At 38.8% G+C, this 27,232-nt stretch overlaps 2 protein-coding genes across 15 annotated transcripts in view; both read right to left on the reverse strand.

The window, feature by feature from the left end:
• Positions 1 to 14,757, reverse strand: part of LOC307024276 (uncharacterized protein) — a 78,957-nt gene extending 64,200 nt beyond the window's left edge. For 3 of the 14 annotated variants that reach the window (XM_079658298.1, XM_079658287.1, XM_079658299.1), the window contains exons 1-7: positions 14,049 to 14,750; positions 12,953 to 13,042; positions 11,903 to 12,079; positions 11,567 to 11,722; positions 9,990 to 10,085; positions 9,255 to 9,337; positions 2,275 to 3,656 (exon numbers count right to left, since the gene is read on the reverse strand). In XM_079658298.1, the coding sequence (XP_079514424.1) occupies positions 3,644 to 3,656; positions 9,255 to 9,337; positions 9,990 to 10,085; positions 11,567 to 11,722; positions 11,903 to 12,079; positions 12,953 to 13,042; positions 14,049 to 14,102 (669 nt within the window). In that variant the 5' untranslated portion in view covers positions 14,103 to 14,750 and the 3' untranslated portion in view covers positions 2,275 to 3,643. Of the gene's footprint in view, positions 1 to 2,274; positions 3,657 to 7,933; positions 9,338 to 9,870; positions 10,086 to 11,566; positions 11,723 to 11,902; positions 12,080 to 12,952; positions 13,043 to 14,048 lie in introns of those variants that run through there. The other 11 variants (XM_079658290.1, XM_079658289.1, XM_079658288.1 and 8 more) reach the window with 10 other exon arrangements.
• LOC307024060 (uncharacterized protein) overlaps positions 1 to 23,674 on the reverse strand; it is a 118,947-nt gene extending 95,273 nt beyond the window's left edge. Inside the window, exon 1 of the mRNA XM_079657856.1 lies at positions 23,087 to 23,674. Coding sequence (XP_079513982.1) covers positions 23,087 to 23,247 — 161 coding nt within the window. The 5' untranslated portion in view covers positions 23,248 to 23,674. The remainder of the gene's footprint in view (positions 1 to 23,086) is intronic.
• Between the last annotated feature and the right edge of the window lie 3,558 nt (positions 23,675 to 27,232).

Below are 27,232 nucleotides of genomic sequence, written 5' to 3' on the forward strand. Positions count from 1 at the left end.
ACATCATTGTGTGCGTCTGCTGCTGGGAACAGACGGACAACGGACTACATGGATGTTTATTAAGAACGAGGGACTACTGTAAACTCATCTAGAGACTCTGCACCATGCTCTGGTGCTGTTGTTTTATGCTTTAAGAACGAGGACAAGAGAGAAACATATTCTTCATGATCAAAGTTGTAATTGAAATAAAAAAGGAAAGTGAAATGTATGCTCGTCACCCTCTCCCTCCGGTCCACATTAATACAAATGATCCCAATACGTATGATTGTATGAAAATATCTTATAATAAATATAAATGTATTTATTATAAACGTTAGTCCTTAACATCTATCACTGTGTAGGCCTATATCACCATTCAAACTAATTTTAAAAGTTGAACAAACCCCACACAGCTCAGTGAAATGTTGACTTTATTTGACAATTTAAGTAAAAACTAATGTTCCTATTTCTCTTTTTGATTATAATACTGATGAACGTTCAAAACAAAGCACTTTGGCAAGTTACCACATATGTTTTAAAATGCTTAATAAGCACCGTAACTTTCATGATATAACTTCTCCGTCATAATCGTTTGTTTCCGTGAACGGCCGACTGTTGTGTGACGGCAAATGCTGCGGCTGCAAGGCATTGTGGGGCAGCATTTTCTCCTCTCCTTTCGGTCAGGGAGGTCCAGTGGTTCCTAAGCTAAAGGAGGTTATAAAGGAAGTTTGAAACCTCCTTTCCTATCATTCTAGAGAATTTGAACGGCACTTATCATGGCTGCCACTGAGGGACTTCCGGGTCATTTCACTCCGTTAGGAAGGTTCCTAAGCTAAATGGACTATTCGACTTCAGCCCTGGCTGCTGTCAGACGATCAGCTGTGCGGCGTCATCACAAACGGACGTCGCTTCACGTGACGCTCCAGAGGAAAGGAGGTCCCATTGCTCTTAGAACTTATTTCCCTGCTTCTCGTGGTTTCCTTGCGTCTCTCCATGCTTCCCTAGTGGGAGGGACTAGTCGCAGGGAAACTACGCAAGTGAGGGACGCAAGGAATCCATTTAACCGAAGTGAAACGCAGCCCCTGCTTCTCGTGGTTTCCTTGTGTCTCTCAATGCTTCTCTGGTGGGAGGGACGTTGCAGGGAAACAACGCAAGTGAGGGACGCAAGGAATCCATTCAACCGAAGTGAAAACGCACCCAAAGATTTGAACCAAAGTCACTATAATAAGGTCGATGAGGCCACGGCTTCAACAGGTGAGTTACTGGGCGCCCAAGTCATCACATTTGAATGTGTGTAGGATGGTTTCTAAACAACAATTCTCCTGCTCAATTTCACTGGCGCGTAATAAACCTCTCCTCTCTTTTTAGATGCTGCTTCCCTCACCTGCCCACCAATTGTCTTGAGTGTGTTTCTCGCCCTGACATGTAAAATGTCCCATATTCTGTCTTTTATAACAGACATACAAAACAAGTCATTGTGCTTTAAATCCCTAGGTTTTTAGGTATTTCTTGACTAAAAACAGGCGTATCGTCAGCTTGGGACCACCGCAGTTCTTCAGAGAAGTCTCATCCTCAAGTTATTTTATGACCATTTCCATATAGAGAAGATTTAAACAGGAAGTTACATTTGTGTTATTGGTGGAGCCTGGCCACCTCCCCCACTTTCAGCCCATAAACTTTCTAGGGCTTTCAGCTCTTCTTGAAATCAAATTGGAATAACTGACAGCCAATGAGGAGATCATAGAATGTTTGTTTTCTGCCATAAACTGCACAAATGGCCAAAGTAATGGATGGGAAATGTTCATCCTACATAGAATGATCTCAGAGTGCAAAGTAAGCTATCTAGCAATCTGGTGTGAGCCCTGAAGGGGTCAGGTGTTTTTGCACTAAAACTGCAAGCAATAAAGCCATATTTAAGGCTAACTGCTCAGACTTACTGATGTTTATAGGGGTTTATATAATTTTAGTAACGCCTGTCAATTTCTATGATCAATGATAAGGTTATCAGTTTGACATGCATCACATTTTGATAATCAAAGGTTGAACCATTATGCCAGACAAGCTAACTGGCTAAGCTAGTTTGACCACCTGGACAAACATGGAATTACCATGTGTCTGTTCCTTTATGATGGAAGTGGAACTTTTCATGAAAGAGATATGCAAGAGGAAATTTGATGATGGAAATGTGCAAATTGAAATACGACACAGAAATGTGAAAGTTGAAATTGGAGGAAATTCTTTGCAGACGACTAGAACACCACACACATTCATCCCATTCATTCCTCTGTGATGTACCTTGACATCTGTGTCGGGCTTAGAACCAGCATCTCCAGTTCTCAATTCCCTCAGTCTCCTTCTTTCACCATGCACTGGACCTTCTTCTGCAGAGAAACAACATATTTTAGGCTGACACAAATACACAAATAAACATTTTAACACCAAAAAGTTTTCACAAAATGTTTTTGTTCAGACTAAATATTTCTTACACTTGAGACAAACCCATAGTTGCCGCATTTTTTCAAACATAGTCCACCGGTGCATGACACTGATTTGTGATTTATGCTCCAATGGCTGTGTACCAATACTCCATAAGCTGATCTGAGTCCTGCTCACCTGTACACACCCTGAGGAGCACCACCATTACAACATTAAACCAAAAAAAGAGTCTGAGTTATAATGCTCCTTTTTTTGTGAAAGCATTGCCCACACTTGTTTACTTCTTGGCATGCAGCTGGTCTTTTTCACTTTCACATCATGTCAGAAGAGGGACTTCTCATTGTGACAGCTTGAAAGCATTCCTGTGTTTTACTCACTGGAACACCCACATCAAAAAATATGTTTTGTGTTTCCATTTTATGTAAGAAATGAATTAAAAAATATATTATTTGGCTGACAGTGAACATGACAGATAATTGTGACTGGGCTTAAACCGCCAACGTATTTTGTCTTTCTGTACTCTTGGTAACAGACATCCAATATGTTGATGCCAAAATAGCACCATTCTCATAATTAATGTCATTTCATCCATTACTCGTGAACTCATTTATGCTTCTCTGCAGCTACATGTGGGGAGAGTTTTTATTTTGTCTGTGTTGTTTGTGACACTGATGTCACATCGGGACTTCAACCCTAAACTTTCATAGAAAACTAGTGACATATGCACACTTAGAAATATTATTATGATCTGCTCAGTTAATTTAGCTGATTAAATTATATTTAGTTAATATATTCTTTATTCTTCAATTCAAAGAATGTTCAAACTTATTTATACCAAACAAATCATCCTCATTAATTAAGTTATAAATAAGAGTTATTTTACCATTAAAGCCCAATGTGACATATATTGTTACGGCCTAGAGATATTGGACCCCAAATCAAAATACTTAGAGAGATGGTCAAAAACAAAAAGTTGATTTTAAGCAGAGGCACAGGTAACGGCAGTGGAGGCAGGAAGCTGGCTGGCACGGAGACAGAAAGGACAGGAGACAAAGATCCAGGCTACGAGATCACAGGAACGAGGAGAGCAGCGAGGCAGACAGGAGGGTCGAACACGACGGAATTATCTGGTATGTGGCATGAGGACCGGGCTATGGCAACAGTTTGAAGAGGTGAGTGAAAACAGGTGTGCCTCGTCTGCTGGTGGGAGGAGCCAGCCAACTCCCTGTCACATACCAGCCCTGTAGTGAAAAACAGAGAAGGGAGGGGGGAGACAGAAGAAAACACCAAAAAAGCACAAAACAAAACCAAAATTAGAATCATCACATATATGTCACATTTCAGATATTTTACTTGTCAGAAATGTGTTCTAGGTGTTCTATTTAGTCTAAATTGTGTTCCCCTTAATTTTCCCAAAAGTAGAAATGTGGATGAAGAGTAAAAACATTTGATCAACTTTCCTATCTTGTGAAGTGTCTCAAATCTGAAATGTATCAGAGCCGCAGAGCGCAGTTATCCTGTCAGCAGCTGCTGAAGGGGCTCACTGATGTTTTTGGAAACTCTGACATTAAACCTATTCTAATATGATATCAATATAGATTTGTATGATATGCACTGTCAGTCTCTGGATACTGCCAAAATTATCTTCAAGATAGCGATGAGAGATTTATCCGTCACTCAGCAGCCAAAGCTAAGCAGTGTGGGCAGACTATTTATAAAACACACATCAGGGTCACCACATCCAGCTCTCAGTAACTGGCCTTTACTAGTTTACCACAGTGAAACGAGAGGCCATGCAAGGTCACAATCCCCTCGGTCATCTTTCAAACTGCAACAACATCAACCTCACCACCAGAGAACACGCCACGAGTCTGAATTCATCAATAAACAAGATTTATTGGCTGCAACAAGAAATATCATCCTCACTGTCAACCATTTGACTACAGTATGAATTAAATAAGCACTATTTAGCCTGCAAACTAAGGCAGTCAAAATATTTTGCAGCCACAAATCCTTTGTACTGAAACATATCTACAATATTGTCACTATAGCGAAAAACACATATTTTTCTTCAGCTTATTACTCTGTTTCTCAAAGATGCATGGTTAAATCTAAGATAATAAATTGCACCGTTCAAACTAAATTCAAGTTAACATCCGGATGTCCATCCTTTCATACTAGAAAATCTAATAATGAACACAATTTGACAGGATTGGCAAAGAAAATGTCACATGAATAAAGCAGTTTACCCCAAAGCAGAACCCTGGCATATATTTTGGGAGTGCCCAGTGATAAAACATTGTTGGTCAGAGAAAGTAATGGAAAAAATGCTCAACAGGAAAATACCATTCAAATTCTGCACTTTTAACTTTTGGGTAAGGTTGATTTTCATTTAGGGCACTTTAATAAATATTTATTCGGAGTTCGGATAACTGCTTGTAAGAAAACCATCACAAAGCACTGGTTGCTTAACAACAAACTACTGATGAGCTGATAACCGGTACTACCACCAAAAGAAAAAGGTTGCTTGGTCTAATTAGCACAATATTGTAATTTCTTGTTTGTTTGACTGTTATTACACCTGCAGGATTGTCCATCACTATGTCAATTATGCCTCTGTTACGAAACATCCCTTCTGTTATTGTATAAAGTTCATGAACACTGTATAAGATAGACATCAGAAAAAGAGGACAATGAGAAGGGGAGGGTTTAAATGTATACTGTTCCCTTATTGCAAATGTTTACTACTTCCTGTAACTGCAAGTATATTTAATTGTAACTGGTGATATGTACTCAACTGTCTTCTATGCATAAAGAATTGTAAACTAATAAGAAAAAAGCAGTTTAACCTTGTGTGATTGATTTAAAGAGAAGAATGGAACAAACTTTCCCTTTAAAAAAAAGGAAATCTATGTCAAGCCCCCACCCGCTTGTCTTCCCATTAAAGCAGGCCATGGTTGTACTTTAAGGAAATTTGATAATGAATGATACAAAGGAACTGGAGACCCATTAAAGTGGCATGCTGATTATCCATTATGCCATATAACTTGAATATACTTCACCATCAGGCCTGTCATCTCAAAGACAGATATCCCACAAAGTGACCATTACTAAGTATGGCTCCATTAATAGCAGGAGTCCAGAGTCTGACTTTTAACAATGACCTTATGTATAAGCTTTTAAGATTGAGAATGACCAATCATCTGTAACTTCAAGTCTGGATTACCCTCTTCTATTTCAGATCTTGCGGCAAATGAAGCAATACGTCACAAACTGAGAAGATGTCAAACAACCAGGGGCTGTCGGCCCATAGGGGCGCTAGGGCCGCCGCCCCCCCTCTTCCCACATTTTAAATTGTCATTAAAAATAAAATAAAAAAATATATTAAAATTGTTTTTATTTATTTTATTTATTTTTTTAATAAACAAGGTAAACATTATAAAGTTGGTATCAGAAAAATGTATAATCTACAATAAAATCTCGCTTAAAATTGTGTTACAATGTCTAAAGTTACTGATAAGTCATGTGTTTCCTGCCTGGCCGCATAAATCTTTGCCCGTGTATCATTACCCTCTCTCGTCTGGGCGGTAAGAAAAGAGCCCTAAGTGCAGCAGCAGCCAACCAAGTGCTGACTGTTGCTACCTGAAAAGTACTATGCCGCCGAAACATAATTTCAGCCAATCAACGTCGTCAGATCTGATGGTCCAAGGGCTACAATTTCAGCGCCCGGCCCATGGCAGTCTGTGAGTTGTTTTGACTCATATCCAAGGAGACAAAACAGGGAGCTGTCATACACTCTGGAAAATATCATTAGCAGCTAATATGAAAACTCCGTTTTTCACATAAATTGAATTATGGATCATCAATATTTTTTTCAAAGTGACAGACACATTGCTATAACCTATGGATTAACCTTCAGCCGCGTTTTTCTCGTTTTAATGCCATTGAACACAACTTTTGATCAGAATAACAGCAAAAGGTGAGCATATCTCCGTGTTTTGCTACCTAAAGCTACGTCGTGTGATGTCTGTATTTGCTTCCCCTGTCGCGAGTTCTGATCGCTCAGTGATACTTTCATAGCTAGGCACGCTGAAGATTATGGAGGTATTGATCAGTCTTCTCATATTTTTAAGCCTCAATTTGTCCCCCCCCCCCCCCCAAAACAGGTTAAATGTAATAAAGGACATGTTATGTAAGCATTTTAATTCTTAAATGGCTTGAATTTTACCTTTAGCAACAACAAAAACAAGCTTTTGAAATGTAGCTATCTGTCACATGGACATCTTGGACATGTTGTTATGGGAACATAAAATCAAATGACCTGGACCATGACCCACCAGACTGTTCAGGGTGTGTCACTTAGGGACTTCATGAGATAAATTAAAGGCTAAAGCTGTATAAGGAACTTTCCAGAAAATGTAAAGGTCCTTTGTCACGTTGGGTCCTTACATAACATAAATTCACCTCTCTTATTCTTATAATTGGCTGCTGCCCTGAGGTTGAGAGTACTGAACTTCCAAAAAGGAAACAATTTAAACATCGCATTTTCATGTAGATTTGCCCAATGGCGATGGAAAACTGTGGGAAAAACTGAGAATACTTTGGAGCATAATATCATAATAAAATGTGTTTTAAAACTACACTGTAAACGGCTGTGAAATTCACAATTATTTACAGTGTTTGTGCACAGTAAATTACTGTATACCATTTTTGAGTATAATACTGTGTTTCCAACCAAAAATTACAGTAACTCTGGAGTTACTTTAAAAATAGCAGTAGTAACGTCCCAACTGTATAAAATGACAGTAACCAACATTGTACTGGAGATCACAGTAACCAACAATGTACTGTAGATCACAGTAACCAACAATGTACTGTAGATCACAGTAACCAACAATGTACTGTAGAAGATCACAGTAACAATTAATGTACTGTAGATATTCACATTAACCAACAATGTAGATATTCACAGTAACCAGTAATGTAATTTAGAAAATCACAGTAACCAACAATATACTGTATATATTCACAGTAACCAACAACTCTAAAAACTAAAACGATGATGTACTCAATTTTATTGGTGAAACAAATTTACTTAAAAATATTGAGTCAATCTTAAAGCTGTGAAATCATTTAAATGTACCTTATGAATTGAGTAAATGTAAGTAAAAAAAATCAAGTAGGTCTAAATAACTACATTTAGTACCATAACATAAGAAAATTGAGTAAATATAATTAAAATCCTAAGTCAATGGAATAGTAACCCTAAGTAAAAACCACTGAAAAAAAAGTGTAGATATCACTTAAATGCTAGGTAGATGTAACTGAAAAGGAGACTATTTTTTAACAAAACAAATGTGTGAAATGTACTCAATTTTCTTAACTACATTTAGTTCAAACTTGACTATTAATTATATAAATATATGTGTTACATTTACTTATTTTTGTAACTGTATTTACCCTTTACTCCAGGAGTGCTTTACCTGAGGTCAATACTTCTAATAAAACCAAATGATAAAACATAAAGCAATTGTACAAATTGACATTTTAATTACACATTTATTGTTCAAATTCAACCAGTATAAAACATGACATTAAGTCTCAACCTGGTTTACTTTGCACATTACATTTGTAACAATTAGGGGCTGTTCTTGACACAATAAAATCGTATTCAACTAACACTCATAGAAATGTGATGACTAATCGATTACTCAATTTAATCAACAGATTATTCACAAAGAATCACACAAAAACACCACTTTAAATCCTTGTGTTTACCAGAGATATCTATGAGTGGCCATTATTCAGCAACACCGTTCACATGTGACTTACGTTTCAACTGAAATGCCTCTCAAACATACCGAAATCGCATTTCATATATGATAGCGTTTCATTTGTGTATAAGAGATTGTTTCATATGTGTGTGTGTGTGTGTGTGTGTGTGTGTCACATGTGTATATGAGAGATTTTTGAATATATTTGTAAATGATTTTGGTTTCCATTGTGTGTGAGAGAGTGCTTCACATGTGTATATGAACAGTATTTCTGAATAATGTCCCTAATGGCCACTCATAGATATAAGTTTCTTACAAATAAGTCACCATGAAAAAAATACATAAAAAGATTACTAATCGACTAAAGAAATCTTTGTCGAGCAAAACCACCAATAAAGTCGACTAATCGACTAAGAAGGGGCAGCAGCCCTGGAAACAAAATCCAAGCTATAAAAACAATAGCTGAATTGAGCTCTGCATATAACTAAGCAGTCCTTTAAACACGGGTAAAATGCAACAAGACCAACTGCAGCAGATAAATCTTAGCATTAATGGAAATCTCAACTTGGAATATTTAATACTTTTAGGCATTTTATCTAGCTTGACTTTCAACGAGGTATATTTTTGCCAATGAGCATGTGAACATTTCCATTGAGCTATGGGAGCAACGGGCAGAACTGAACTCTGCATATGACTGAAATGAACCAAGAACAGTGACACTTTAAAACAATACCAGTCCAAAATGCATTCTATCAATGGAACTATCAACTCGTACCTTTTAGCATCTTGCTGAACAGTAGTCGGCAACTACATATGCAGGCAATTGTTCAGTCTGTTAGTTGAATACGATTTTATTGTGTTGAAAGGTTGCCAGGATCCAGCTCCAACATTAGTTTTTTGGAATACCTCAAAACCATATTTGAGATTCTTGGGGTATCTTAGATCCAATCCAAGGCATAGGTTAGTCCCAACAGATAGCAGCAGGCTCTGCTAAGATCCCCAAGACTTCTGAGGACAGGAATGCCCTCAATCACAATCCCTACATCAGTACGCTCATCGACTGACCCATCTTGGTTCTGCAGCAGGTACATCTTCATCACCTCCTCTGCCAACTCTTCTTGTACACTGACAGGTGCATCAGCAGCATCCTGCAGACATTGAAAAGATAACTGGTTAGTGCTTACTTTCAGCCTGCATGTTACAAGACACACAAAGAGCAATTCCTCACTGCTCACTCGCTATGTACAGTTTGTTATTGATCGTCTCACAGTCATCCATGATTACATTATTTAAAACTAACACTGTTAAAAATCCTGAAAAATATTGTACTAACTAGGGCTGGAGCTATAGAGTATTCTAACAATTAATTCATTAATCGGATAATACATTATTTTGCTTTATTAAATTAGCAATAGTAAATATAGAAAATAAGACCGGCCTCTTAAAATGAACAAGACAAATCAATATTGTTATTATTTAAATTGCATCCAATAATATTATCTGTCAAAACTAGACATTAAGTTTTCTTTGTTTTAATGCAAAAACGAATAATTATTATTGTTTTTTTATTTCAAATAACTTTAAAAATAAAATAAAAAAAGTATACGTCTTCTGGGCTACTCATATAAGGGTACTATAATCGTAACTGATCACTGCACATCTGTATCGGCCTCGGTCTCACCTCTGTGCCACGCTGTCTGTCTGTTTGTCAGCTTGACTGAGTGGTGTATGTCTGTCCCACTGCCCGATCATTTTTAGTAATCGAGTTACTCGAATAATCATTTCAGCCTTAGTACTAACCTCAAAGTCCTTGATCAAGGCACTCGCATCTTCTCCCAGATGGTTGATGAGACATCGGATGACAACCTCTCGTTTTCGCTGAATGGGGATTCCAATCTGCAGAACAGAGCAGCCTTTCAACAACTAATACAATGTATTACTCTGCACATTACTCAAGCTGAATTGGGCTTTACTGTAACAACTTTGATGTCAAACTGTTTCAATTTAATTAACATTAAAGAAATGAAACATTGTCAGTATAGTACAGGGGTGGGGAACCCCCGGCCCCCGGGCCGTATACAGCCCGTGAGACCAATTTGTACGGCCCTCGAGGTAATTTATAAACACACGCAAAAAAGAAAACAATTAAAGAAATCTAGACCGCAAACAAATTAAACAAGCGAGTGCCTGTTTTTCCTGGCCAAGGTCAGGGTCCTTGAACACAACACGAGCCTAACGTGTCATCACGTGGTATATGTCTCGTCTCTGACAGGGGTGCAGTTCTGCTGGAGAGCACCAGAACGTCACTCCGGCACTTTTACAAATTGCAGTACCCATAAGGAGCCGTACACATGCCGCAGTTTTTGCGTGGCTGTGTCTTAGTTGTAAGCCCAGTGGCGATCTGTTCATCTGTCATACTGATCATACAGTCAATAACTTTGTTGTTATTAGCATCTGGTTAGCTAGCTATGCTAACGAATACAAAAAGCTTTTTCTACAACCAGTGAGGTAAAGGCACATCTTTATATGATCATTATAGTTATAAAAAAATAAAAGAATAAAAGTAAACAGGTATAAAATACTATATGACAGTAAAAAACAAAGTTGTTATTAATAAACGAGAAAGAATACAGTTTGAAAGGGGAGTGATTTGTAAAGTATTCATAAAGAAAAATAAATCTGCTTACAGTTCTGTTTCATCTGGGTGTTGAGAGATGTATCCATAGATCTCTTCATGTTGCTCTCAAAGTGCACCAGATTGATGCTTTTGACTTCAACATTTTAAAAAAATGCACAGCATGAAAGAAAGGCCAAATGAATGGGCTGTGATTTTAGTATTTTTAAGCAGAGGCCAATCATTTTTACGGCCCCCGGAGGATGTTGTAAAAATGTAAATGGCCCTTGAGAGGAAAAAGGTTCCCCACCCCTGGTATAGTATGTTGTGGACGGATGCAAAGTAGATGCAAGAATAAAACAAAACATGGAACATTTGGCATATGAACAGAAGAACGAGAAGAAGCCAATGCTGATTGATATATATATATATATATATACATACATACATACATTTACATGGTGGTGGGGTGTCTAGAAGATGTGAGATATTGAAGGGCAGAAAAGTAAGGAAGAAAAACAATAACTGTTAAGGAAGACATGAGGATGAATAATATGAGAAGTTTGCAAGTAAGCAAGATTTTAACAGGAAGGAGAGTCAGAGGGTTTAAAGAGGAGTTGTCGGATTGTAGGATAAATGAATATCTAAAGTAATTAGTGATTGTAATTAACTTACACAAAGGAAATAAATGCTATTGAGACAGGTGGAATTATTAAGGCAGTTAAGGAAGTAACTGTATAAGTGGGGGATAACATGTTAATACCTGAAGTAGAATACTCATTTTTGCCCGATGTCGCTCTCCGACAGCACCCTTTTCCCCTTGGAACATGGACAACAGTTTTGGGGAATAGAAGTCCAACATTGACATGAACTTTGGCTCAAGATTCAGTGTGGTGATCCTCTGAAACTCTGCGCTGACCTGAAAGAGAGAGATGAGAAAAGACCAAAAAATACTTATGATTAAATTAATTGTCATTTCAATCCATCAAAAACTAAAGTCCATATAACTTTCAATAGGATGTAAAACTGTGACACATGCAGGTTATCAGTCTGTAATGTTTGTGTTGACCACTGCTTAAAGAACATTCCCTTTACTCACTTGCGAGACATCAAACAAGACAGGCCATCTGTCCTTGATGTCTTCGATGCTCATCTGTAGACTGATGACATCATGTCTTCTATGTTCAAAAGTTCTGCACATCAAGTCCTTGATGGCTGTGCTGTCTTTCTTCTTTGATTCAGCGATTAGTTGGTCTCGATCCAGCTCGTGTTGTTCCTTCGTGTGTCCAGACAAAACAGTCAATACAAATTATTGGAGTTGCAGTTTTCAGAGCCAGGATCTTCAATTGCAGTAGACAATGTAAATGCTTAATATCCTTGACCCAATGTTTCAGGGATATAATTAGTAAAAGTTTGTATTATCAAGTCCTAGATATTTGTATATAGTTACTGTTTATGTTTCTAACAAATGCTTCCTGGCTAAGACTGTGGTGCTGGGCCGACTGTGCTGCTGGGCCGCGGATAGGCAGACGTTATCTGAAATCACTCGCACGATACAGTAATCACCCAAATAAACTAACAGCCACCGTCCTTACACAAACAAGGTGCATTTATCTTTATATTATCCATACTTTCGCCGCGAGACTGTTGAGCCGTTATTCCGGCATGGCGGGACATGCAGACACAAATATTCGCCGGCGCCGTTGTGTTACACGTCAGGCCGGCATGCCATTTAATATCATCACACACTGGGGCAGCATTATGCTGGCATTGTCTGGTTAAGTATTACAAAGTAGACGTAATGGCGGATCTTCTTTACGACAGCATTTCTGAATAACAGTGTAAAAGGGGCTTAAAATAAACAGCTAACTATGCTACACAGACAGCTGGTTGGTTAGGTACTTGAAACAACATCTGCGGACAAAGCAGGTGCTAATGTTTCTACTTTTTACTCGAGTAAAACGTTAGCTTCACTTCACCTGGTTGACTGTGTCCACCATGCGTGTGTAGAAGCGGACAGAGAAACTAGCTAGACTTACGACAGCATGGCTGCAAGTGTGACAGTATTTAGATAATTACACGCTATAAAGTTGTATATGCACAGAGACGGGGTCAATATTTCATTAACTTTTGCTAGCGGGCTACTTACCAGGATTTTCAGGGAATTTTCCTGGTGCTTCTCGTCGTGGTGTTTTCCTTGCTTGGTTTCCACATGTGGCGCAGATTTCCCATGAGCACACTGTATTTGCGCGCGATTGTTAATGGGGTCCACTCATGACGTTTAGTGTAATTTACTCAATGTCTTAAATTGTTGTTAAAGATGAAGAATATTGATTTGGAATGAGTAATAATTGCTGTTCCTGAAACTGATCAATATAATTCTCAAATATTTTGACTGAAATTTACCAAATATATTAAGGATATCTTAAAAATATATTTTTTTTGTCAAATACTCATTTATTTTCGTGTAATCAACTTAAATAATAGTAATAATTTAACACAAAATTACCAGTTGGATTTTTAAGCATTTATTTTGGTATGTCCAACTCAAACAATTACTTTGGTGATATTTAGAGATTTTATGAAGGTAATATAGCTTTTTATTATTGTGATATCTACAAAGCCACTGATTTAGTTTTTAGAGTATTCACAGTAACCAACCAACAATATACTGTGTAGAAGATCACGGTAACCATCAATGTACTGTAGAAGATCACAGTAACCATCAATGTACTGTAGATATTCAAAGTAACCAACAATGTACAGTAGGAGATCACATTAACCAACAATGCACTGTAGATAATCACAGTAACCAACAATGTACTGTAGAAGATCACAGTAACCAACAATGTACTATAGAAGATCACAGTAACCAACTATGTACTGTAGATATTCACAGTAACCAACAACGTACTGTAGAAGATCACAGTAACCAACAATGTACTGTAGAAGATCACAGTAACCAAAAAAGAAAGAACCAACCGAAAAAAAACATTTCTAGAATAGCTAAAATATCTAAAATATCTTAAATATCTTAAATAAACCAACATCTTTTTCTTAATATAACTAATCTTGATGCAGTGTAATTACTAGTTTGGCTATACTACATATTTTATATACTTAGTAGATATATATTTTTAAGACCCTATGTCTTTGCAAACCGGAAGAAATACAACTGTGGTGCTGATTTGTACCAAGCTGCATAGCGTGGCTCTAGGGAATTGTAGGTCAATCAGACAACTCACATGTTTATCAGAAGCAGCATATAGTTGAGTTTGGCGACTAGACTCGGGCATCATCACTCCACAGATATAGATAGCACGATGAGTGATGATTAAATAACTAACCCCGAGCCTACAGGTGGAAGCTGGGTTGGTGGTGAGGCAGGCAAGCAGCAGCGACGTAGAGGTCGCTGCAGCAATAGCAGCAGCAAGCAATGCATGGAGAGTGATCTGGCAGGTTTATAGACAAGTTTACGCGCCAAAACACGGGTAGCGCCATGACACTACACAAATGCACTTCATTTCCGCCGGAAGTCTTTTGCACAGCGTCTGTCGGTGTAAACCGATGTAAACAGTCAGACGGGCACTGGTGTAAACACAGCGATTTCGATGCTAACAGTGATGCTAGCTTGGGAACACGATTCTACTTCTTTGACTGGAGATGGCGTTACTCTCCCCCACCCGAATTCAGTGCAAAACTGGGAGGATAACATGACGACGTGGCCCAGCATAAAACCAAAATAAACTGCCTTATTTAGGTCATGCCCACAGGAGCCAACAGTTGTCTGTTGTTTACATAATGCACAATTTACATGATCTCTTTATGCTGTGCAATATATCATATGTGCCTGTACTGTTTGAGTGAAAATAAAGTTTGATGTAATTTAATTTCATTATTGCACTGTTATTGCATTATTGCATTTCATATGTTCCTTAGAGTGCTACAATTTCTTTTAACACAGTTCATCATTCATATTAAGCTCATACTGTACATAAATAACACTGAACGAATTAATTGTTGAGAGGAAACTAAAGAAATGGCTTCAACAAGAAAGATCACATGTTTAATCCTAACAGGTATTACAAATTAAAATATAAAAGCAGCCCACACAATTACATCACTATGAACATATTCATATATAATATTAAAAAATACAATGCATGCAGTATTTGTTGTGTTTATCTGTATTTAATGAACAACTTGGCTGGGTGCTGGGTGCTGGTTTGTGGTCGTAGCACTCTCTATCTAACCACTCGTTCAGGTGCTTTCTCGAGTGATTGCAACCAACTACCGCACACGTAGTTCCCGAACCACTTTTCTTCATGTTGTAATTGTTATATCCTCTTTGTCTCTGCGATATCAGTGCTTTGTCGGCACAACGGAGCTAGCTAGCAAAACAAACCCAGTCCGCCAAAACGGAAGTGCATTGCATCGAAGGGAGGAGTTCAGGATGTAGAGCGGAAACGGTTCAATAACTTGTGTATAGAGCAGCATATTAAGGAGACTCTGTTTGGTTGGTTGTAGAGTGGCAAGGGGCGTTATGTATGCTAAGTGCTCGAGTTGACTGCCTGAACTAGCTCGCAGGCTTCGCCCCATTTTTTTAAATATATTAGTGTTTTCCTAAAATTGAAGTTATAAATACTGAATTAAGAATACACTGAGGGTTTAAGGGGATGGTAAACACATTTGTGTTATCAGATTTGGAATATCAAATTTGTAAATGGGTGAAAATACATTTTAACCATATTTGACCCAAATTTGACAGTGCCCCCAGTTTTGACTAGGTCAAAAGCTCTCTATAACAGTATGTCTCATGTCTGTAGTCCCTTTTGTTGCTTAATTATAAGCCTTCAAACATGCACCAAGGTCAAGTTTCAAAGCAGGTGCCATGTGGAATTTTCATACTGGCCGTTTCTCAATGTCGAGTAAACCTGCTGCAGAGCCACTATTTCAAGTATACTACATCATCGAGTGGCGCCGAAGGACTGTTTAAATGCATGTTAAATGCCCAGCATTCGTCGACACTCGATGACGTATACTTGAAATAGTGGCTCTGTAGCAAGTATACTCAACATTGAGAAACGGCCACTGACATCTCTCCAGGTCAAGGCCTTTCCAACAATGTATTTGGTGTACCTCTATGGCAAAGTTTTCATTTCCTCATTTCATGGTCACAAGCCATCCCAGTCGTATAGTTTTAGAGAGCACTTTCAAGGCCCAATATATAGAAGCTTTCTTTTTGTTTATTTGTTTTTGTTTTATGGAAATAGTGAACAAAATGAGTCACCTTCAAAGATTACAATACTACAGAATCTGTTTCATTAGCCAATGCAAGCATACAAAGAATGTGTCTTGGCATTGTGCCTTAAAAACGCAACACAGAAGAATAAAAATAGACAAAAGTAAGTAAGTAGTAATCATTATTATTATTATTATTATTTTTGCAGCTCAATTCCCAGTCCAGTTTGAGTCGCCGAGAGGCTAAGCTTGGCTAGGCTGTGACGCGTTTTCAAAGAAAAAGTCCACACCGAAGTAATATAGTCTGACAATATTTAATAAACAAAAATGAACGACAAACTATAGGGACAAAAACAGTCAACAGAAATAATTACAGCACAAGCTCACCCTCTGTCACACACACTCAACATCAAACCGGTGACATATATACACTGTAAAAAAAGATTCTAATTTAGCCCAAAACATTATTTTAAGTATTTTGACAATAACAACAAATAACATTTATTTCGTTTTTTTTTTTAAAGTAAATGTACTATATAATATTTACAGTATTTTTGCACTTTCAGAAAATACATGCAGATGTACGTAAAATAAAAATTATTATCTGTAATTAAATATATAACTCGTAATAGAAAAGTGTATTTCTATTATAAGACGTTATGATAGTTCTTTGTAATTTTAATGTAAACACAAAACTGTAAAAAAATGTTAAACATTTTTACAGAAATAATCTTCTCGATATTCGATTGAATCCACCACAAACACAACATATCCAATGTTGAAACAAAAGTAAATAAATAGTTTTTCATGAAATTCCTAACTTACTATATTGTAAACATCTTCAGTTGACAATATCATTTAAAAAAGATAAAAATCATAGAAAGTGGAGAAATCTCTGCAGGGAGGACCAAGGTTTAAAACACACACACTGTTATTTACTCAACAATAAGTCACAGTTATCCTTGTTTTATTTATGTGTTGTGTTGCTGTGAGTTTGTTCCATTTGTCAATATACAGTAATAAGCCATATTGTCTTACATGCAGCATAATGTATGTTTTTTAAATTCTTTTAAATGACATTTAAATACAAAATGAAATAAGCAACTTCCCAGTTTGCAATAATACCCTATAAAAGATCCTATAGGTTAATATAGACGTCATCGAAGAAACCTGCCAATGAGAACTGTCCACGCCTGTCATTCGCATTTGAAACATCCACGTCAGTTTGAGCAGGTCTCCTCTCCTGCGGAGCTACAGCTGTCTGTATGTCTGCTCACGAGTTTATGGATTCATATCGGGACCGTTTTAGGTCTACACTTAAATATGAGCATCGGGACGTGAACGGAAAACAGAAGACTTGAGATCTGGTGAGTCCTGCAACTGTAATGGAGTTAAACATGTATTTAGATACTCCTTAGTTTGTGAATGTTTTATTTTTTATTTAAGGTTAAGTTTCTTCTTCTAGTTCATTGAGTTTTGGCCGTACAGTTATGAGACGTTTAGCCTACATATGGAATCTGTGGAATCTCGGCTTTCATATGATATGTCGTTTGTGCAGATACCATGAAGTAAAAAAGATCGCTTTAGCCAGTTATGTGCTAAAGTAGCATTCGCCCTGTTAGCCCGTTTTTGCTAAGTGCTGATTTAGAGCTTGGTGTTAGACTTGTGTTTCGTTTAGGTAAAAATTGTTAATATGGTCAGTTAGCTGAGTTTCTTCCCGTTACATGGGATATGCATCATTAATAGGTTGTTAAATGTTAAGAAGCCTTGAGATGCTGTTTCTTGAAAGATGTTGCGTCTTCCCCCACCTGTGGGGACAACCGGGCTTAAAGAGCAATTTGCAGGTTAGAGACACCAGTGAATAAATTTGTAGGAAAATGATGAATACACTAGATTTTCCAAAAAATGTACAGAAATATACACTACAGTGACATCTGGCGTCGTTGTAGTAAGACATTTTCACTTCCACATAAAAAAGCCTCCGCACGTGACCTCCCACGTGTGACGTAACATGGGGGAAACAAGGGGGAGAGCGGTCGGTCTAACGCAGGGGTCACCAACCTTTTTTAGGATGAGGGCTACTTTCAAAAAATAAAGCAAGTCGGGGGCTTCTTTTACTCCTCTTTTTTTTGTTTTTTGCAGTGTATATATTTTATATTTATATATTATATGCTTACCTTTAACCTTTGTGTGCTGTTTGGGTCTGTGGGACCCGTTTTCAGTGTTTACTAAAAGAAAATGTATGCAATTTAATAATTTTAACCTGCTTTATTTGGGGGTGGACCTCACATCCTCTAGGGGGGGGCCTCACATCCTCCAGGGGGGATCTCACATCTTCTAGGGGGGTCCTCACCTCCTCTAAAAGATTTGTTTTTAAATGTTGAAGTGAAATGCACCAATCTGCTGCACTTTGAGTACAAAATGAATTGGATGGATACAGCTCTCAACACTCATATGAAAGGGAGCTGTATACTTTTCAATACTCCAATCCTCTTTAGAATATTATCACAACCAATAAAAAATCATTTAAACTGATTTATTCTTATCTTATGTTACCTAATTAGCATTAATTCTTTTTATTTATGCATATTTTACTAATCACTCCCCTTTTAAACTGTTTTTTGTACTGTCCTATAGTACACACTGGAATGACTTCTTACTTTATCTATATTAAATAGATAAAAGTGTGCTCTCCCTAGCTCTCTCTCTCTCTCTCTCTCTCGCTCGCTCGTTCACAGAGGCTGTGTGCTCCTCCTTGGCGATGACGGGTTGCGTTAAAAAATAATAATAAACATATTTGTAAAGTGGGAGGACACAAGCGGGATTTCGAAAAGTGCGGGGGACATGTCCCCCCTGTCCCCAGTGGAGATTACGCCATGCCTGTGTGTGCGTCAAGTGGAATAAATATATATGCAAATTACAACACACACAGAGTAAAACTCTACTCCTCATGTGTTGTATAGGCTGGCATGATAGGCTGTTCAATGGGGCTGATGTGTTGTGTAGATTCTGCCAGAAGGAAAATCAGCGGGGAGGTGCCACACTGCTTTTCTTCCCGACTGCAACGCTGGTCTCGCAAATCAAGCAAAACGTGATTGGTCGATATTCATTGTGGGGGTGGGGGAGGAGGGGTGTTAGATAGATATAGAGTTGTAGTAAGTAGATAGAGTTCGCTATGATTTAGGTTTCGTTTATGCATAGAGTAGATTATTTTAATTACATTTCCTTTTTTGTTTTGGATTTGCTTGGCGAGCTATTTTTAGAACATGCCCGGCAGGCGACTCACGTTGCCTCTGCGGGCGACTGAGTGCCCGCGGGCACCGTGTTGGCTACCCCTGGTCTAACGTATGAATAAACATGGATCACAATGCTAGTTTTGACACAGAAGAGGTTGAAAATATATATTCGAATGCATATGATTATAATTATGAGCCTGCTAGGCGTCCAAGAGACCAGGAGCAGCCAAGGATTAGAAAAAATAATGGCCATCGGAGAGAAATGGAGCTGTGGTGTGAGGAGAACCAGTGGGGAACAGATCAGCTGTCTTGGTGAGTGACCGGCGTTAGCATGTTAGCTAACGTCAGACTCACATCACAACATTGTAAAGTTAGCAATCATATATCAGGCTATAACTAAAGTAGTATTGATAATATAGTAACGTTACTGGCAGGACTGTTGATACTGATCCATAACAGAAACTAATGCGCAAGTATCAGCCGTATCTTGCGTTACCTAACGCAACTCCACACTACGGTGCTGACCGGAGGGGAGACGCGAGATACGGCTGATACTTGACGATCTGGCGGAGAAAGGTTGTGGAGCCTCCGTTGATATGCCGTTGTAAATGGCTTGATGGAAAGCAGGTGTGTAGTCGGGGAGGGTGCATAGCTGATTGCAGCAGGTGAGTGGAGGTTGAGCCGGGAGCCAGGAGTGACAGCCACCACGCCCACACAAACAACACAGACAGGGGATAACAAACAAACACAAAGGAGATGGCTGGAGCAGTACAGCCACCACAGCGTTACCTAACTCCACACGACGGGTGCCGTGTACCGGAGGGGAGAGAGAGAGCAGCGAATGGGGGAGAGAAAGAGCAGCGAAGGGGGGGAGAGAGAGAGCAGCGAAGGGGGGGAGAGAGGTGTAATACGGTTTCTTGATAAAGCTGTGGAGACGGAGTATGTGCTGCAGGGAGGTGTATGCACAACGCACCCAGGAACGAACGCTAGCTCCGGTCCTTTTCCCGTGAGGGAAACTGTGGACTTGATGCCCTGACAGGCTTGAGTTTGTGCAACCTGCACAAACACAGGCTCACCATGATTACAAATTGTGAAATGCAATGTAAAATTACCGAAAAAATACCAGCTCACTAAATCACAACCGCTCAAACTAACTACAAACTACTACCGCGGTTGGGCAGAGAACGAGTCAGAGAAAGTTAACTCCCCATGTGACGTAATATGACGTGTTTGACTTATGACGTTAAAAAAAGCAGTTTTTAGTAGCAGAGCTCAAAACGGCTCCTTTTCCTCTGAATTCCTGCCCTTATGTCTTGTAAAACATATCAAATCCTGCATTAACCTTTTTAATTGTAATTTTCAGGCAAGGTTAAGCATAAATGTAGTTTTAAAAAAAAACCTGAAAGTTGCTCTTTAACAGGTTAACAAGGTGGCTGCTAAAGTTAGCTTACAGCTTCTTGCAATGCTGCCCACACCCTCTCGTCTCCAACACGGGATAATTACAGCAGGGGGGTGTCACAGTGTTGTCGCCAAGTTTATTGTAAAGTTTCACAGCTTTCTTACAGCGGAATCCAGTTTGTTAATGTTCAGTAGCCAACAGCTAGCATAGCATAAACGGCTAACCTATAGACAAGTTTACGCGCCAAACCACGGGTAGCGCCATAACCCTACACAAATGCACTTCATTTCCGCCGGAAGTCTTTTGCACAGCGTCTGTCGGTGTAAACCGGTGTAAACAGTCAGACGGGCACTGGTGTAAACACAGCGATTTCGATGCTAACAGTGATGCTAGCTTGGGAACACGATTCTACTTCTTTGACTGGAGATGGCGTTACTCTCCCCCACCCGAATTCAGTGCAAAACTGGGAGGATAACATGACGACGTGGCCCAGCATAACGTACAGCAAAATGTGCTCCTACTTCGTTCAATCCATGGCAATAGATGGAAAAGCAATGGACAGTCTGAAGGCATATCATAAGGCTGCGCACATTCTACTTTGCCCACATGCTCCCGAAAATTGTTGACGATTTTGTTGAGGGAAGGTTACAGTTCTGCAGTAAATATCTCAGCATTTTAAAACCAAAATAAACTGCCTTATTTAGGTCATGCCCACAGGAGCCAACAGTTGTCTGTTGTTTACATAATGCACAATTTACATGATCTCTTTATGCTGTGCAATATATCATATGTGCCTGTACTGTTTGAGTGAAAATAAAGTTTGATGTAATTTAATTTCATTATTGCACTGTTATTGCATTATTGCATTTCATATGTTCCTTAGAGTGCTACAATTTCTTTTAACACAGTTCATCATTCATATTAAGCTCATACTGTACATAAATAACACTGAATTAATTAATTGTTGAGAGGAAACTAAAGAAATGGCTTCAACAAGAAAGATCACATGTTTAATCCTAACAGGTATTACAAATTAAAATATAAAAGCAGCCCACACAATTACATCACTATGAAAATATTCATATATAATATTAAAAAATACAATGCATGCAGTATTTGTTGTGTTTATCTGTATTTAATGAACAACATGGCTGGGTGCTGGGTGCTGGTTTGTGGTCGTAGCACTCTCTATCTAACCACTCGTTCAGGTGCTTTCTCGAGTGATTGCAACCAACTACCGCACACGTAGTTCCCGAACCACTTTTCTTCATGTTGTAATTGTTATATCCTCTTTGTCTCTGCGATATCAGTGCTTTGTCGGCACAACGGAGCTAGCTAGCAAAACAAACCCAGTCCGCCAAAACGGAAGTGCATTGCATCGAAGGGAGGAGTTCAGGATGTAGAGCGGAAACGGCTCAATAACTTGTGTATCGTTTGGCTAACTTGCTAGTTAGCTCTGCTCAATATATATCAAAGTGACTAGCTAATGTCAACAACTAAAATAGTTTTTGTATTACTAAATCACACATGTTTGGTCCAAATCACTGCTAAAATAATTATTTTTAACAAAATTATTATTATAGTATGTATTTTTTTTTGCATTTGTATCACACTTGGCATAAACTATTTTAGTTAATCAATTAAAGGTGGGGTAGGTAATTTTGGAGAAACCAGCTCAAGTGCGGTAGAATTTGAAAATACACAGCCGGTAGGCCATCCAGTTATTTTAGCTAACTCCCCTCCTCGACTCCTATCCTCGAGACTTAGTCCCGCCCACAGGAGATGCGAGCCGAGGATCCGAGGAGAGAGAAGGGGAAGCAGCAGGCGGTTAGAGACATGAGAACTCCTCTCCTCTGAGCGGTCATTTTAAAGAGACGTCCATTAATAATGACAGGAGGCACAGCAGCCCTCTGTCTGATGAACAGATGTGTTCATGGCGACTTATATATTTACTTTTAATTCATTCACAGTGCGGAATACCACTGCTACGCTGACGACACCCAACTAATTCTGTCCTTTCCCCGCTCAGAGACCCAGGTCGTCGCACGCATCTCTGCTTGCCTAGCAGACATCTCTCGGTGGATGTCTGCTCATCACCTCAAGCTCAACCTTGACAAGACTGAACTGCTCTTCCTTCCGGGAAAAGATTGTCCCACTCTTGACCTAACAATCAACATCGGCACCTCTGTTGTTTCCCCGACTCAGACTGCAAGGAATCTGGGTGTGGTCCTAGATAACAAACTGTCCTTCACTGCAAACATCGCTGCTACAACCCGCTGCTGCAGATACACGCTTTACAACATCAGGAGGATACGTCCCCAGCTGACCCAGACATCAACGCAGATTCTGGTCCAGGCTCTCGTCATCTCACGCCTAGACTACTGCAACTCCCTCCTGGCTGGTCTACCTGCATGTGCCATCCGACCTCTGCAGCTCATCCAGAATGCAGCGGCTCGTCTGGTCTTCAACCTTCCCAAATTCTCCCACACCACACCGCTCCTCCGCTCCCTTCACTGGCTTCCAGTAACTGCTAGAATCCACTTCAAGACACTGGTACTTGCGTACCATGCTGCGAATGGATCTGGCCCTTCCTACATCCAGGACATGGTTAAACCGTACACCCCAGCACGTGCACTCCGCTCTGCATCAGCCAAACTGCTCGCTGCACCCGCCCTGCGAGGGGGACCCAATTTCCCGTCAGCAAAAACACGTGGGTTTGCTATCCTGGCTCCAAAATGGTGGAATGAGCTCCCCATTGTAATCAGGACAGCATATAGCTTACACATCTTCCGACGCAAACTGAAAACTCATCTCTTTAGACTCCACTTCGAGCGATAGAATTACTAACAAAGCACTTATATACTAATAAAGGGCTGGCTTTCTAAATGCCAGTTGAGTAGCACTTGAAATGTTTGGCTCTATGAAACCTGATGTACTTATATGATTCTGTTTTCTTAAAGGTTGTATCTTCCTGGTCGAATGCACTTATTGTAAGTCGCTTTGGATAAAAGCGTCAGCTAAATGCAATGTAATGTAATGTAATGAATAATGAGACCATAACAGGCTACAGATGCGGACAAACACACACACATATATATATGTATATATTTATATAAATATATACAATTTCAGAATCAAACAGAGCACTCTCATAATAACGTAACACAATCACAGACTGGATATATCCCCCCCCCTCTCTCTGGTCACCACAATGAGGAAAATATATTACGGGCCAAAAGTTTTATTTACAAGTATTAAAAGTAAGCAGAGGACACCAAACCAACTGAGACCTGTCTGTCCGCTGCATCTACGCACACACTGTACCACACACACACACCTACAGCTAACAGCCTAACAGCCGTTGTGTATTTTATTATATGAAGCACTAAATGGTCTTAGAAAAATATCGCCTCTTTGTTTGTAGATATCTACTAAACTAAAGCAAATAAAGAGAGTAGGCCTGTTATACTGAGTGATATATTATACACACTGCTCTGCTTTCTGCACGGACCTCACAGCTGTTCTCACTGTAAACATTGCGTCGCGATGAAAGCAGTTGATAAAATAATATCCAGGGGATGCATGCAGAGCTGTCATTGGCTGAGATAAGTCCGGCCTTGCGTCACGACTCTTTGAAACATCTCTGTTCCCGGAAATGCATCCACGAAGGAGCAGTGGAGGACCCATCAGTGTATCCTCGGTTATAGCTCCTCCAGAGAGCCTCATCGACGCTTGATCCTTGGTCCTCAAAGTGCATTTAGAGAAATTAGATGTCCTTCAACATGGCGCGCTGAAATTCATTTCTGGGTCACTACCGGAGGACCGAGGAGTCGAGGAGGTGGATTTGATGAAATGAAAAAGGGTCAGGGAGAAGGACCAGACAAGAAACAAGGAGGAAAACATGAGGCAGGGAGAACAGAACCGCAAAAATAACCCCAAAACTAGACACACAAAACTCAAACCCTGACATATTCATTGCTATCGGGATGTTAAGAACATTCCATGGAATATAACAAAAAGTGTATCTCGAGCCGGTTTCTCAAACTTACCTAACCCACCTTTAAAAACGGGAGAATGAAAAGAATGATTTGTGATAATCAAAAACAAGGTATTTAATTAATACTTTGAATATTAATGACTAAAGAAATAGATTTTAAAATGCATAGGTTAATTGAGGAATACCTGGAATCCTGAATGATTAAAGTAATTTATTGCAAAGATATTTCAGTGAAGACTATGGAAGAGAAGATGTGATGGCTTTGTGTGGAAAGCTGCTGAAGCCAGCCGGTATTCCTCTCATCAGTCTCTCCAGGCAGCACCCAGCCATTCTTCTTCCATCTTGCAGATGAAAAGACTTTGATATGTGAATAATAACTAACTTTTGTCTAACATAATATTGAATGTGGCTTAGTAAAGTATTTAAAAATACCCCACATTGTACAAGTACAGAACATTCAGACCTTGTTAAACAAAGATCATCAGACAATTGTGTTGTCTTTTAAGGTACAGCTGCAGCAGAGAGTCTGAGTTTGAAGAAAACACTAACATTTTATTTAGTGTTGTTTAATCAATCAATATTTACTGGTCTTGAATTCCCTCAATGGATTACAAAATGCTCAAATCTTATTGTAGTAATACATTTACAATTGACAGGAACATTATGCAGATTTAATCACCTGAAGATGAAAATATAGATTCAGCGATATACCATTTTAAGGAAATACACTGTTAGTGGTATTGACCAAAGCCTTGCAGCTGTAACTAGCTGTTAATGAAAACTCAAGTGCTCAATTTGTTACTTTTGCTTTTTTATTAACAATGTACCAAGCATATCTTCCTCTTCGAAATCACAGTTGTACTTCCCTTACACGCAGTGCCTGGGAGGGTGCGTTTGATTGTTCCCACCCTTACTACATTTATGGACTAGGTCATGTTAGACAAGCAATCCAGTGGTTAGTTTTAGGGTAAGCTCCATTGTTTTTTTTTAATGTATTTGCTTTAAGAGAAAGGGATTTCAAAAACAGGTCTCACAAGTTTTGCTTGAGGTAACATTAACAAAAGCTAACTGTTGTTAGACTATGTTCCCCCCTTCTAAACTTATGAAATGAATGAGAAAAATATGAACGACTCTTCATAGAGCCACATCCACACAGCTTTAAAGTTGTAGGAAGCGAAAGCATTACATTTGGGCCGACACCTAGTTGTAGTTTCTAAGGTATTAGATTATGTTGAAAATGTTAAAAATGTTAAAAACATATGTTTAAAACATAAAGATAAAAAGGTTTAAAAAAGTTATTGTTTAATGCTTTAAGGAGGTGACGCTACTCAGCCGATCAAATCGGTGCAGGCAGTGAGTCAGCACGGTAGATTCAAACACACACACAGAGACGAGACAAGAAGAGAGAAACAGTCGGAGTAATTTAAAATGGCGTGCTCCAAAAAGAGAAAGGTAGACAGCGAAAACAGAGCATTTACTAACATTTTTCTCTTGCCGGATCTCTTTGAAATGCAATTGAACACCCCTGCATTATAGCAGCAACAACAACAATAATAATAATAATAATAGCTATGATAATTGGGAGGGGGGGCGTGGCTGCATATGTTCTCTGAGGGGAGGCTCACCTTACCACACTTTTAAAACCCCTGTGCTATAGAGGAAAGGAACCATAGACCTTTTCTGCTCACTTTGGTTCAACCGTGGAAAAGGGTGAGCTCTCTGTGCATGTGGATTGTATGTAAAAGGAAAAACACTTTTTCTCCTTTTGTTACGCTTAGTTTTTACCTCCTTGTGAGCATTTTGTTTGTTATTGCAGTACTTACTCTGTTAAGAGGGATGTTCTGTTCATTGACATCAAAAAGACAATTTTTTTTACATTCAAGACTGTGTCTCTGGGTCGTGCATTTGGGTTCTCCAGTTTGTGTCGAGGTCGTGACACCTTTCAACTACAGCACGTCTCTAAAATGGCTTGGCAGAAGAAATGGCTTCATATTTTTTGTGTTGATTTGTTATCGCCACTGTTTTAAAAATGCAATCTCCTTGTTTTTGGATATTAATATCCATTGTTTTATGGATGAAAATATTTAATAAGCATAGGAATTGCAGCTAATTGTAAAGGTCAGTTAAGCACAGTTTATAAGACATGGAAGATAATTGTACATGGGATATGCAATGGAAGACTACATTTGTGGTAGCCATGGTATGCTCACCCATTTAGCACAAGAAAATACATGTTCTTGATACCGTTCAACAATTAAGAATACATTGTTAAAATTTATTGTTTGCTGTTTCCCTGCAGTTATTGGTGAGCTTTAAAATTGTGTCAAGATTTTCTGGTAATCTGTAAATTACCAGCATGACATGAAGTATACTATAATAAAGACATTGTTTTACAGTTACAATACTGATACTGTAACTTAAAATTATAGCATTAAAGTTTCTATTTTACAGTTGAAACACTATTACCGTAAACAAAGATACAGTACTTTTTAAATGACGGTGTTTTATTTTACAGCTATAACAAAAAATAAAGTTATTACATATTACTGTGTTTCA

The sequence above is a fragment of the Notothenia rossii genome, assembly GCF_949606895.1.
Source record: "Notothenia rossii genome assembly, chromosome: 11".
NCBI lineage: Eukaryota > Metazoa > Chordata > Actinopteri > Perciformes > Nototheniidae > Notothenia > Notothenia rossii.